The 14,855-nt window shown below is 40.4% G+C and overlaps 1 protein-coding gene across 6 annotated transcripts; it reads left to right on the forward strand.

Moving 5' to 3' along the window:
- Positions 1-1,588: 1,588 nt before the first annotated feature.
- On the forward strand, positions 1,589-9,761 carry RNF6 (ring finger protein 6). Of its 6 annotated transcripts, none has more exons than XM_044442463.1 (6): positions 1,589-1,976; positions 2,805-2,935; positions 3,092-3,231; positions 4,138-4,345; positions 5,009-5,116; positions 6,922-9,761. In XM_044442463.1, the coding sequence occupies exons 4-6, from the start codon at positions 4,156-4,158 to the stop codon at positions 8,571-8,573; spliced, it is 1,950 nt and encodes a 649-aa protein (XP_044298398.1). In that variant the 5' UTR covers positions 1,589-1,976; positions 2,805-2,935; positions 3,092-3,231; positions 4,138-4,155; the 3' UTR covers positions 8,574-9,761. The 6 variants fall into 6 exon arrangements, with proteins under 6 accessions (XP_044298398.1, XP_044298397.1, XP_044298395.1 ...); XM_044442462.1 differs by having other exon boundaries at positions 2,830-2,935; XM_044442460.1 differs by having other exon boundaries at positions 2,833-2,935.
- The last annotated feature ends 5,094 nt before the right edge of the window (positions 9,762-14,855 follow it).

Raw genomic sequence — 14,855 nt, forward strand, 5'->3', positions numbered from 1 at the left:
CTTTGCAGTTAGGTGCACTGGGCTTACGACCCTACATGTAGCCCTGGTCCTCATCTCCTCATTGTCAAGAGAGAAAATTTGGGCAGAGAGAGTGTTCTTGCTTTGGGCAGCATGTTTGAGGACTGGCCCTTGTGACACTGCAAAGAGAGAGCTGCTACCTGCTTTGGGCCACACAGCAGAAAAATTGAGCCAAGTGGCACAGTTCACCCCACTTCACTGTCCACAGACAGAGGACAAACAGTTCAGGGAAAAGCAGTAGTTGCTTCTTCTGCTCCCATACACATGCCCTCTGCGTGGTGTTACTCCTTCCTATGACAGCATATCAGGAAAGGAACTTGGTGGTATTGGGGTGCGGGTGGGGTGTCTGGCACCTTTTCCAACTAATCCTATTTGGTTTATATGTCACCCAGTAGCTGAAACCTTCTGTGCAGTTTACAGCAATTCACATTTCACATTATGTATTTACTAATAATACTTGTATTCTGATGGACATAACAACAGTTCCTAAAGTGCAAGTCTATGCATGTTTATACAGAAAACACGCTGGCCAAGGAATGCTGATAGTTGAAGGTTTTGTTTTGTTTTCGTCTGAACATGTATAGGTGTACTAAGAGGTTTACATGCTAAAATAGTAAAATACATTATGCCTTCTCCTGCTACTTTTGGGAATTCTGATATATGTATGCATGCAGATATATAAACCATGGATCAAAACAGCCACCTGTGTTCTTGGACTGTCCTTGCAGAGGTGGCTGCAGGACTTCTGATGAGCTTGTGCATTTCAAACAATGTCACTACACCATTGATTCCCACAAGGAAGAAGGGAGGCAGCTACTACACTGTTGCCTCCACACTTGGATCCTGTTTCCCCTACCATCTCTAGAAGTAGCCATCACTACTTCTGAATGAACACTTGCACTCCACATATGAGCTGAGCGCTCCTCTCTTTTTTGGCAAAGTTTCTCAAGGTTACCAAGAGGGATCAAGCAGGAGCCATGGTCTTCCCTTATTCTTGCCACGCTTCCTATGCTTCCTCACCTTCCCTGAGGATTGGGCTTGCAGCACTGGTATTGTTATATTGGTATCATGCCTTTTCCTCCAAGGAGTCCAAGATAGTGTACACAATGTTTCTCTCCCGTTCACTCCTATGACAACCCTGTGAAGTAGATTAGACTGAGAGTCAACGACGAGCCCAAAGTCACCCAGTGTGCTTCAATAGCCCAGTGGGGTCTGGATCCAGGTCTTCCTATTTCCAGGCCTGCGCTGCCCATTACACCACAGTGATTCCCCAGTGAGTCTGGCATCCTTAAGTGCTGAGGCCCCACCAGCTGCCCCACGGATCCAACCCCTGACCTTAAATGAGGCTGCTAGCATATTCGTACAGCAGCGCTAGACACCACGTTTTCCTTCCCGAGAAAAGGCAGCCGGAGTTCAGAAAGCTTACTCATCTTGTCCTCCCCGCACTGCGATCAGTACCTTAAAAATTGTCCCGCCCCCTTTCGCTCCCGACTGGGCACAGTTTTCCTGCTTGCGTGTGCGGATTCTTGGCGGAACCATCGAGCCGAAGCACCGGAAGCCGGCGGATCGGGATTTCCGTGCACCTCTACGTCCTGTATTTGATAGGAACTGTCAGTTTATCGCAGGCTACCGCAGGGAGAGGCGAGGAGATCCGTTTGTACTGAGGAAAACCGTCCTTTTGAAGCGACTTTCCTCCTAGTCGTCGGGGAGGAAGAGGGCTTTGTGGGTGCCGGCATGCAGCCTCTGCTGATGAAGACGCATTCTCCAGGCAGCCGTCTGCTACATGCATAAGCCGGCTCCGGCCTGGTTCTGGGGAAGTGTGATTGGTCACGTCCCGTCTTTCCCCGCTGGTGGCTAGCAAGAAGTAGTGTCAGTCATTCTCTCCCCTCCCCCCCGAAGACTCCAGGCCTGGCGAGGAAGAAGAAGGTCAGCGCCTCCAACCAGGGAGGCCCGACCAGGTAAAGACGTGTTGAGGAAGCAGTATTAGTGCTGACTCGAAATACAAAAGTGTTGTGGCACCTTAAAGATTCAGTTTACAAACGCTAATGCTACGATCAATCAGCTAGGCTATAATCCCCCTCCCCGCTGAGGTGGTGTTAGAGGATGACCCCCTAGGGTTGGAACACCGAATTTCTGCGGGGCTTTGTGCCCCACCACGCTGCTGTCCGGGGCACTTGCTGGAAGGAAGTGCAGAGCCTTGATCTCTGTTGACATCTGATTCCCCCAATTGACTGACTTTTTGCCTAAATCTGCTTCATCTCTTGCTGCCCCAGCCCCTTGACTCTTTCTTTCAAAATCGAATGCACTCTCCCCTGCCTGAACATTCCTTTTTACAGATAGCGAACTCTTTAATTGGTAGGGTCTTTTAAAGGCTTGTGTGTATGCATGCATACACACATGTACATTAGAGCATATGTAAATTAGCACATGCAGATCTATGCTTTTATTTCCCTGTGAGCCTGAGAATTTGATCCTTTTGGTACCTAGTACTACCCTTAGCCACTCCTTTCTTTTATGTTGTGTATAGACTAAAAGGCTACCCCTGTGAAATTCAGCTTGCAATAATAGGTGAGATGAAGGGTTTGTATAGAGTCCAAGATTGCCAGTGATCATCCATAAGTATTTATATATTTAAAATATACGTTGCCTAATATAAAAAACATCTGTATGCAGTTAGGGCTCAACAGAGTAGCTGCTTTGCAATTATTACATTTAGTATTTATTAGAAGATTAGGAATGGTTATGGCTATTTAAAATACTTTTATAAGTTGTGCTATATTTTATAGATGGAGCCTCATCCTTTTTTTCTAGCAGGACTCCTTCTCTAAAACTATGAAACAGACAAGAATTAACAGATGCAACTGCTATCTTTTGCATAGAACCCTGCTACATTGTTGATATCTCTGTCCCGTTAAAGGTCAGTAGACTTTAGAGGAAGATGAACTTATAGACATTGTGGGGTGGGAGTAGTTGTGTATGGATAGGAAAGTTGATGAGTTATCATGCTCCCAGTCAACTCTTAACATATGATAAATATTCAGTGCATTTTTTTTCTTTTTACCTCCTCACCCAGGGTTCGAGTTTAGCCTGCCTGTGTAAAGAGCACTGAAAGACAGAAAATGTTCAAAGTTTTGGAGAATTCTCAACAGTACACCTTGCTAGTATTCTCTGCCCTTTCCTTTTGTTAGGAGGGTTGAAGAAAAAAGAATTCATGTGAGAACTTTGCTTTGGATCTTATTGCTATTCTATTTTCTTTGGCTGTTGGATACCTGAGTATACCAAAGTATCCAATATTCATATCAGTGAAAAAAATTGCAGTCTTGTATACACTTATCTAGGAATAAACCCTATTGAACTCACTAGGGCTTAATTCTGAGAAGCCATGTAAAGGATTGTACTATAAAGGATTGATTTATTTCCCCCTTTCATTATTGACATCTCCTGCTTCAAACTTAATGGGTTGCATTCGCTGTTCTGGCAGTAATTTAAGTGCTTGAAGCTGGGAATGACCTCTGGGTCTGTTAGCTTAGTGTGGCACTTCCAAAGTTTTAAAATATAAATATGTGTATGAAACCCCATCTATACATGTGCAGAAAGGGCGTTTATAGGATGCATAGTTGGTCTTTATAAGAGTGTGTGTTGTCCAAATAGCATTTCATGCTTGCTTAAATATATTCAATTGCATGTTTATTATGAACAATGTAAACCCAAATGTAAGCTGCTTTGAGTTCTTTGTAGGAAAAAAGGTGGAATATAAATCTAATAAATAAATACATGTCTGGCATATTTGGTCCCATAGACAGCACAATGGCTGCAGTTTTATTAGTTTGAATTCTGTAAATTGTAACTTAGTAAGATAAATATTCATGTTATGTATCTGAATCTAATAGGAAAAAGTAATGTGTAGCTCAAGTCTGTGCATGTTTACTTGGAAGTAAGTTGTACTGTTTACAGTGGAGTTTACTTCATGGTTAGTGGCCATCAAGTTACAGCCCTAGATGTTAGCAGAAAGAAATTAACAACACATTTGATCTTGTATCCATACAGAAATCAAACAGTAATGGAAACATATGACCATTGAGTCCATGTAACTTCCTTGTTTTTCTTTCTATTTTGTAGCAGTCTTGTATTTCTAGAATGGACTGTTCTAGGTCTTTCTCAGGGGAAGGGGAAAGGCAGACTGTATCTCAAAACCAGAATGCTGACAATGAAAGACAGTGGCAACAGGAACGTCTTAATAGAGAGGAAGCCTATTACCAATTTATTAATGAGCTGAATGATGAAGACTACAGGTTGATGAGGGATCACAATCTCCTTGGTACTCCAGGTGACTCTTGACTTACTTAATGTAATTCTGAGTTGCATTTAATACAGTTTTAATTTTCATATTTTATAAACTAAATAGAACTTTTTAATTCATTGTGTCAAATTGCTTGGGGGACATGGTATATTGAACTAATGCTGCAAAAATCTAATCATATTTTATCACTTGCCATAGAAACAAATGGAAAAGCTTAATTTAAAAAACATTATTGATATTGACATTTTTAAAATAAGTATTCCAAGATAAGTCCTTCTTTATTCATGCTTACTGGCCTGAGATGATACGTAAGATGATGCTTAGCTTCATGCAGTATAGAGGGATAATAACAGAAAAAATTAGATTTCATTTTCGTACATTTAAACCTGATTCTACAAGCATTTCATGAAAAGAAATCCCAGTAACTTGGTGTATTAGAGATGCAAACTGGGTGTTTAAAAACTCTGGGCAGGTTATAACAATGTATAATGTATCTATATTATGTTTCTGGTGCATGTTTGTAAGCCTGTCATGTGCTTTCAGTGTAGATTTGCCATTCCAGATTCTCCCCCTTGTTCCTTTTACTACTTTAAGAAAAAATCCCTCTGTTTTATTGTTAAGAACTGTTCTATCTGCTTCTGTGTATTCAAGCAGTAAATAAAACTGACAGCATCACATAAACTATTTCAGGAGAAATAACAGCAGATGAGCTGCAACAACGTTTGCAAGGTGCAAAGGAGCATCTGGCCTCCCAGTCTGACCCAGAAAATAGAGACTGGGAAAGAGTTTCTCTTGGATGTAAGCCTGTAATACTAATACAACAGTTGCTTCAATAATATAATTTCTGGGAAATGCAAATACAGTAGCAATGTTAGTAAATTACTGTTAGATTGAGTGGTCGATCAACATATTTGTCATGGGAATTAGAGACTTGTGGGAAGAGGGGAAGCATTCTAGTTATACATAGCTAGTGAACGGGAGTTAAGGAAAGATGAGACTAAAGGAAAGTCAGGGCTGGATCTTTTGAGGGAGGGGAGCCTGTGTTTTCTAATTTGCTATAGTACATTTCCCTGGGGAGAGCAGGGGTAGTTTCCAGATAAAGTAAAGACCTGACAGAGCCTAGGATTATGGGGAGTAATGCTATCTGTGCTATCCTCTGCCTTTAATTCTGTGGAAGTAGCAGACTGCACTTGCTTTATGGGAAAGGAAGTCACATGACATGTACTTTGAGGCACCTTTACTATATTTCAGTGGGTTGGTAGAAATAACTTGTGACTAATAAACTCCTGTGTAATGTATGGGCTTCCGATTATATTAAAACACATACTTTGCATCCACAGCATTCACTGAGTGAAACTAGAATGTACAGAATTAGTAATCCTTCGAAGCTCCCTTATCAAAACAGTCTTAATAATTTTGAATTGTTAGGCCTCCTTTTGCAATTGTTCTTTCTTTCTTGTATCTCTTAAGTTATTGGATGGGTGAGGAGAACAGTAGATTGTTGGAATGGTAAAGGTGCAGAACTCAGACATTGCAGAGCTCCTGAAACTTGTCTGCAAGAGCTGTGTGTTCTGTAAAGGTTCCTGGGTTAGACAGATTCTTACCTTTGGCTGTTTTTCTAACTTTTTCTTGCTTTTCTTTTTGCTTCAGATAACTGTTTGCATTTGAGAAGTAAGACTATATCTGATGAGCTAATACAATTGGGAGAATCAATCCATATATTATGTGAAATTCTAGGCATTTTTACCCAGAAGTATGTCACAATGTGTACAGTGGGAGTTACTCCAGGCTAATGTACATGAAATTGTAGAATTAAAAACACCCATACTCCCATGTTATCCAAACCTTCTGTAAGCTAATACAGTAAAAACAGATTTGAATTGGTTTATTAAATTAATATGGTTGTGCATAACAAATATTTTCCTGGTGGCTTACAGAACTTCTAACAGGACAGTTTTGTAAAATGAGGTTGGGATGCAATTATTTATATGATTCTCTGGAACTCATGTACTATATTCAGTTTTGATAAAGACTTCAAGGAACACAAGAAATCCTACTGTTTTAGGAGGTAGTGCTGTGGGTGGTAAAGTCCAGCTGACACAAGCTTTAGAAAAATAGCCTTACTTATTTGGAATTTTTTAAAAGTAGCCCTTCAAAACATTACCTAGAACATCTATCCAATAAGTACACAATTAATCATGAAATACAGTATTGCGATAGGGATAACTAGCATGGCTCATGGGTTGTGGTCTAAATTTGTAGCATCAAAGCTACTTTCTAACCTTTAAATATATAAATTAGCCTGACTGATAGCTTGAAAATGGAATTCACTGGTCGCTATAAATTATAAGTAACCATGGATATTAGCTGCTATAAAGTTTACAAAATATTTTTATTGGAAGTTTGACGACTTAGGTTCTAAAGCATTTGTAGGGCCTGAAATGTAGCAGGATAAGAACCCTAAGTGTGATAGATAATCAAATGACTATTAAGAGTAGTGAATCTAGATATTCAAGCTATCAAGTGATGATTGTTTTAGCTGGCTTGTCCAAATACAACCATGACATGAAAAATGTATTTTATATATATTTAACTACTTACAGATTCAGAGACTTTTGGGGAAAACTCAACCAACAACTCCCTGCTGGAGTGGCTCAACACATTCCATCAATCAGGAAATTCTACCCATAGTGGACAGAGTGGGAACCAGTCTTGGAGGTCTATAAGTCGGGCAAACCCAAATAGCAGAGAATTCCGGTTTAGTCTTGAAATAAATATAAATCAGGAACATAATGGTGGCAATGCTCCTGGACAAGAACTGAATAGCATCCTATATGACCAGGCTAACCAAAGGCAAACGGAAAGTAACTCTCTAATAATTGACAGCCCAGTAGCCAGCCGAACTAGAAGCAGGACTCTGAGAGATACTGTTAGCCGTGCACTTGCTTCATCAAGAGCTGCAAATGCTAGTGGTTCAGTGACACAATATGTTGAAGAATCATCTCAATTTTTTGCAAGAAGACCCAGAAGGAGAAACAGACGCTCAGCAAGCTTAGCAACACGTTACTTTTTAGACGATAATGAGCACAACATTATTAGGCAAAGTAGAACACACAGGGTTACATCAGTGAGGCTTCACAGAGGGAGAACTAGAACCAGATCTCAGAGGAATACAAGGCAAAGGCCAGCAGTTTTAAGACTACGGTCAACTTTCAGTAGTCAGTTCCATTCCCTTTTGGAAAGGAGGCAAGATATGAATGTACAACAAATCCATACACCATCCAGTAGGACACATACAGTCCAGTCTTCTCCAGAGCAAGGTGAGGAACAAAGTCCATCATTGGGCATATCCATGGGAGAAGATGAATCTACAGGAACCCAAACTGCACCTAGAAGGCAACCTACTATTACATTAGACCTTCAGTTTAGGCGGATTCATGCTGGAGAAAACAGAGATCAGGATAGTATCGCTACTAGAACTCGCTCAAGAGCGGGCCTGGCAGACAACTTGGTCACTTTTGAAAATAATAATGAGGGATTTCCTCGAACTGTTTCACGATCTGAACGTGCAGGTATACGGACATATGTTAGCACTGTACGGATACCTCTTCGTAGGATATCAGAAGCTGGACTTGGAGAATCTTCAGCAGCAGCTCTTAGATCAATACTTAGGCAAATTATGACTCGGTTTGAAGAACTGAACCACTTAATAGATCCAGACTCAAATTCTAGAGTTCAGAGAGGTAGTCAGCACTTATCAGCTATGCAATCACAGTTATCGAATTTGCACACTTTAAGCAATGTCAGTGAGTTCAATGAAACATCACTTCAGAATGGACCTGCTGAACAAGGTAGCAGGGACTGGCATGGAGAAATCAATGCAGCTCAACATTATAGTCAAGGTAATGAAACTCAAGAGAACAGGGGATTTCAAGATGCAACCCCTTTTGTTGAAAATGGAACACTCCCCATCCTTCGTTTGGTGCCCTACCTTTTATTAGAAGAAGATTCTGGTAATCACTTGAGGGGATTAACAAAAGACCAAATTGACAATCTTTCTACTCGTAATTATGGGAATGCCAGTTCAGAGGACAGTGAAATAAGTAAGACATGTAGTGTGTGTATCAATGAATATGTTGTAGGAAATAAGCTGAGGCAGTTACCATGTATGCATGAGTTCCATTTTCATTGTATTGACCGCTGGCTTTCTGAAAATTCCACTTGCCCAATTTGTCGGCAGCCTGTAGTACCTTAGCGTTGCAGCAGTGGGTGAATCCTCACATTCTTGCATTTTCATATTGTGCTGGAAGCCATGGGTGTTTCTACTTATTTTGGAATAGAGAGGAGGTGCTTTAAACTGAAGAAGATGTAACTACATTTGGCAGTGGATATACGTATCTTAAAGTGCAGGTATGAAGGCAAATGTCACTCAAATTACCTTCATCAAATTATATTTTTCTATATTTTCTTATGCAAAGCACTTCTGAAATACAGAAATTTAACAGTTTGTGTGCCTAACAATACAATCTTTATTGATACTTTGGTTTGTTTTGTGCAGTTGTCAAATTGTCTTTTATTAATTGTTTGTTCTATGAATAATTTCTTTTTTAAAGTTGCAAAGAAACTGGAAACCTGGGCATCTAGTAGAAGGTACTTAAGTTATTTGAAGGACTTGGTTTTAGTACATGGTGTATATTTTTTACAGAATATTCTACATATTTTGTTTTACTTAAATATTTTATAGGCAGTTTTGCATGCTTTATACAAACATGGCTTACTGTTGACACAATAATTTTGATGTAAATGAGATTCTGGGGCCAAATGAAATTTTAATTCATTAGAGTTAAATAATACAAAAGTGTATGCATTTTTAGCCAGAAAAAGGGTCATGCATGTCTTCAAGATGCTGTGATTTATAGACCTTTTTCTGTCTAAATGTGCATAGGATTGCAGATTTGCAATCCTGTGTAATCCTAAATGTGCATAGGATTGCACATTTAGAACGGTTCATCTTTCGGCACATTAAGCCATGAGATTACTGTGGAAAACTATTAATCCATATTTGTCAGCTTGATGTTAATGTTAGAACATTGTTTCAAGAATGTGGAAACATATTTAACACACATTAATAGACATCCCAATGAGTTTTTAAACCATTTTTAATTTGAAGATGAGAGTGCCATGGCTAACTAATTCACCTGCAGCATGTGTGATTTATGGTTTATTTTTGTTACACTTTATCAGTCGGTGATACATCTGCACCACATCTAAATGTAACATGTAATTCTGTTCAGCTTAAAAGGGAGAGCTTCCTCAGGATAAAATGCCATAAACTGTTACAGAAATATGTATGCCTATTGTATGTTACCAAAAACAAATTGTATACTTGGACTTCAAGGCTTATATCAATACCTGACAAAAGAATAAAACTGCAAAACAAGAATGGATATGTGAATCACTTTTATTTTTAACTAAAAGCCATGTGAGAAGAAAGATGTCATTTCTAATAGGGGTTCCACAGTTTGTTTCTCTTTTGCTATAAATCCTACTTTTCTCTCCATAATCATTCAACTCAGTGACATGATCTGATCATGACACAAATCTCACCATGGGCAGCAAGCCTTGGTTGGTTGTCATGCCATGTGATCCCATATTATTCACAGTAGGTTGACATATTGCCTGAACTTGGATGACTGATTCCATCATAGGTAAAGTCTGGATGCCAGAGAATCACTCGGCAAGAGTGGCAAAAATACCTCGTCCTTTGGCGCTGCACGGACTACTGCAAGAGCCAGCTGCCCCATACAGCCAAGCAGCATGGTGGGGCAATTCTCACTGGCTCTCTGCCTCCTCCTCCTCCTCCTCCTCCTCCCCCTCCCCCTACACTTTCCCTCCATTGCTCCGCAGAGATAAATTTTTGCAGTATCTGTTCTGATGGCCTCTCTGAAAAGCCCAAGTGGCACAATGGAGAGGCTAGTACTTCACCAAGCCCCTGCTTTTTTGTACCACAAATATGTTCAAAAGTTTTAGTCATTAATTAAAATGCTGGAATTACTTGATTCCAGAGGTGCAGTGTGTGCAATTTTGTGGGTGAAAAAGGGGATGACTTGCCTAGGTAATATCCTTGGGTAGCTGCTGTCAACACCTAGCAGGTGCTAACCATGATACTGATCAGGAGATTATTCCAGTTAGGTGGGGGGGGGAGGGGTGTTTTTGCACTTTCCCTTTTCATTACGGCTGTCAAAATGCAGTTAACACAAAGACACGAGTGATCTTTGCTTGCAAAGAAGGGGTGGAAGAATTTGTCCCCCTTTGGCACTGGCATCCTCAGGCTTTTGTGTGTTCCCTGATAGGCCCAGTGCCCCTAATTTTTCCATCCATCAGAGGAGAGACTTCCCATTTTTGCATCCACAGATGTGTACATGACAGCACCCTCAGAATTGCATAATTCTAGCTAATGCTTTAAAAAGTAATGAAATGGTTCCTCAAATGTGCATGGATTCTTATTCACACAGATGGTATGCAAATATAAACACTAAAAAAGTAACTTAAGAGGAGGGTTGACCAGGCATACACATTACAGGTTCCAGGAGTGACCAAGGAACAATCCCATTTATTTAAGGTGTCATATGTGACTATTATTTCTATAATTTAGTTCATATACCCATCTCCTCCCCTCCCCCAATATGTAAAACCCTGTTCTTCCAAACATTTGCAGATAACCTTATTATATCAAAGGAACGGCTAAAATACACTGAAGCTATATTAAGCTCTGGAAGATTCGGACCCGTGATATCCTCTCTGGCAAATATTGATAGGAAAGCAAGGCCTTTTTACAACTGTCTTGTCAACCAGTGATCTGATTTATACATGACTCTTGGTCCCTCAAGCCCAGTATTATTAGTTGGCAGCAGTTCATTAGGGCCTCAGAGACAGAAGCTTTTCCTAACTCTGCTGTCGGAGATCCTTTAACTGTAAATGTGGGAACTGAGCTTGTAAGAGGAGAATTCTGTCACTAAGCTACAGTTTTGTGAAGTCCTTTCTGCTCAGAAGGATTGGGTGGGGAATTTCAGGAAGATGTCATGCTTCCAGCCTAATAGCAGTTCTGGGCAGTAGCTTGCCTTATGAAGCACTCCTACGGTGCAGTTCTCAGCTATGCTGGTTGTCAGCCTTTTTCTGCCTAAACATGCATACGATGGTGCCTTCTAACATCTCCACATGGCCACAAAACCATATTTGCTCCTTCATGTTCTCTTACCCATCGGTTTGCCTCTCTGCATTCTTAAAAGCTGGGCCTGTTCCTTTGTCAGAATCTGCTGATCATTTCAAAGGCTTTTGCACAGGTAGCAAATGAGTACACTTTCCTGGTTAGAAAATGTGCATGTGGTTTCAGTGTTCTAGAAATTTAATTCCAGGATAGTAATTCATTTGAAAGGAGGAAATGAATAGGATTTATTTTATGATAGAGCATTGGAAAGGTCTGAGGAATGCTTTAGCTATAGCTCTCAACTTTGGCATGGCTTTTCATTCTATTCACTTTTTGTCAAACATGGGAGGTGGTTGAAGCTCCATTGGTGTGGGTGTTCAAGGATAGGCTGGGCATGCACATGGTAGACATGTCATGAGTGGAGCTGGATGAAGCTGGGGATCAGACTAGATGTCTCGGGAAGCCCCTTCTGACTCGCTCTGTTTTCATGCTGTCATATGCCTCTGATACCTATCAATAGGAGGAATGCTTATATAGGACAGAAGTGTGACCACATGAATGGGCTGTTCACCAAATGTATATATTGGTCCCCAAAGTGACAGAAACAATCCACTTGGGAATAATTTTGTGCAATGTATATGGGATCATTCACAACCTCAGGAGTTACTTATTTTGATATCTAAAATATCTGCAGAAAGGAATGCTTAGAATAGGGTCAGCCACAGATCCTCTAGTTCCTTCTGAACATAAGAGCCACACTGGATCCAATCAAAGGCCTCCTTAGTCCAGCATGCTATTTACATAATAGCCATCCAAATATATATGGTAAACCCACAAGCAAGACATGAGTACAATTCATGGTCTTCAGCAACTGGTGCCTTTGATCTTGGAAGTAATCTGTAACCACTTACAACTTGCTCTTCCATGAAGTTGCCTAATTCCTTTTCTAGCTATCCATGTTGGTGACCAATTGTGCCTTGTGGTAATAAATTCCATAATTTAATTATATTTTGTGAAACATTACTTTTAGTTAAGGAACATTTTGATACCTGTAGGAGCAGTGTCTAATGAATTGACAACACTTTATTTCCCAACTAGAGCTTCATACTGATATAATTCCATTAGTGATGCCACTGAATACTCACATTTTGGTTCATAAAGGATGTAGCAGCTTGCTTCATCATGAATCACAGTAATTATCTACATGCCATTGTTAGGAAAATGAACATTTGGAGGACCACAGGTTCTCCATCCCTGCTGTATGAAATGGATAAAATTATCAGTAGCTACATTACAAAGATATGAGCCACATTAAAAAAGAAATTTAAAACACTGTGCAAAGAGTTTGGTTTCTCTTTAGTGCCCCAAATTTATTCAGTGCAGGCTGTAATAAGTATGATGTTGATTTCTGAGTGTATACAGTACAGCTTAAATGAACATAGTTTCATTTATGCTTGACAGAAGCTTCTGATTCAGTGTATATGTGCATTTACACTGAAGTCTCAAGTCCTCAAACAGCACAATCCTGGAAAAACTGTTGGGTGAACTTCAAAAAAAGCAACTTGACCATTGTAGCCTTAGTATCTGTGCCTGCCTGCTGCTGTTATTTATGTCACCATGCAGGATTTGTGCACACAAAGGCACATCCATTGAAAAGTCCTTCTATTTTTTCCTCTAATCCATCTCTGAGCTAGATTCAGGGTGGCTCATCTCTTTGACCTTTAGTCTGGATGCTTAGGAAGAGCAGCTGTCCCATTAGTTGTGTATAAAACTCTTGCTATCCTCAAACTGCCTCTGACATAGGCATGGGGGATAGTATTTTTAAATGACCATGTAATTTTAAACTGCCATGGCTCCAAAGTGGCCAGATTTAATTGTGCTTGGGTTATTTTAATCTGCAACAGGTTTTCAGCTGATTTAGGCTATTATCCTAAGGATGCTTCCATGAAAATGTATTTGTACGTAACTAACTACCACTTCAGTGCAACTTTCAAATAAATACATGTAGGAACATCACTTAAATTCACAGTTTTCCGAGTGCATGCCTTGCTTTAAACATCAGCATACACGTCCCAAACAATATCACTGTAATATAGCAGACACATCATGGTTAATGGTTGTAAGTTGGGACGTTAGTGTGCATGTTAATTCAAAGAATAAATTTATTCAGAGAGATTCAATTGTGGGATGGTATTGGAATGGAACAGAATGGAAGAACAATGAATTTAGGATTAGCTATTCACCTTAAATCTTAACTTTTTGCCTTGTAATGGGTTATAATGGGGTGAATTTCCCAAGCCTGGTGTGTGCATACCTATTTCACTTGACCCAGTTTAAACAAGATGTGTGCAAAACAGCACTTGCTGGTTTACACACAGGGCTGTTAATTATGTAAGGTTGGAACAAAAGATGCCCTTAGGCCAGCTGAAAATGCCTTCTAGTTCCAGAAGGCAGGTTCACATCTCTGGATAGAATGGAGGAATCATAGTTCAGTGGTCTATGCTAGGTCTATGAAAGAGGCTAAGTTCAGTCCTGGGTACTTCTAGTATATGTTCACAATACTATCTAGATCAGGGATGGACAACTTGTAGCCCTCCTGAAGTTTTGGCCTTCAACTTGCATCGGCCCTCACCATTGCCTTTGCAAGCTAGGGCTGCTGAAAGTTATAGACCAAAATGTCCAAATGGCTACAAGTCTGCCCCAGAGCTAGATAGATCAAAAGTATGAGGCAGGGAGAGGCAGCCTTCAGACATTCTGAGGCCACTCTTGACCCACTCAGCTGCCTGCTAGCCGCAATCTTGATGCTGTGGCACTGCTGAATCCACTGCAAGGGGCAAATGACGGGTCAAAAACAGCAAAGTAGTTTGCTTTCAAGTTACATTTGGCCCTTTGTAAAACTGCTGTGTAGCAGTACTGCTGCAAGCGGTGATGGATTGTGGCCGCAGCAGGGTTGGGGGGGGGGGGCAAGTGCAGTCTGCAGGTGCCTTACCACTGGCACAAGGTAATCTCCTAAGCTGCAGAAAAAAGGTAAAGCTGAATTCAAGGACTGCTTCCACACACACATCCTCTAAGGCAAATGGAATCAGAAGACCTGTTACAGAGAAGTTTTATAGCTTATAAGGTCTCCTAGTGTCACGTTTGTCTCGGGAAACTCAGGTGATCTCAGTGGCACAAACAGCCTTCCACCAGTTTTGGCCACTGTGTGCTCCACAGGAATAATTTGACCTCAGTATGTTCTGGGAACTTTCAAGTTGAATTATTGCAATTCAGTTTGCATGGGCTGCCACTGAGGTTAGTTTGGAAGCTGGTTTGGAAACTGAGGTGACTGGA

This window comes from Varanus komodoensis, unplaced genomic scaffold (assembly GCF_004798865.1).
Source record: "Varanus komodoensis strain SLA01 unplaced genomic scaffold, ASM479886v1 scaffold4, whole genome shotgun sequence".
Lineage (NCBI taxonomy): Eukaryota > Metazoa > Chordata > Lepidosauria > Squamata > Varanidae > Varanus > Varanus komodoensis.

Coding starts and splice junctions, on each gene's coding strand:
- RNF6 (XM_044442463.1), top strand. CDS start 4,156: ATGGACTGTTCTAGGTCTTTCTCAGGGGAAGGGGAAAGGCAGACTGTA. Junction 4,346..5,008: donor CAATCTCCTTGGTACTCCAG/GTGACTCTTGAC, acceptor AAACTATTTCAG/GAGAAATAACAGCAGATGAG. Junction 5,117..6,921: donor GGAAAGAGTTTCTCTTGGAT/GTAAGCCTGTAA, acceptor AACTACTTACAG/ATTCAGAGACTTTTGGGGAA.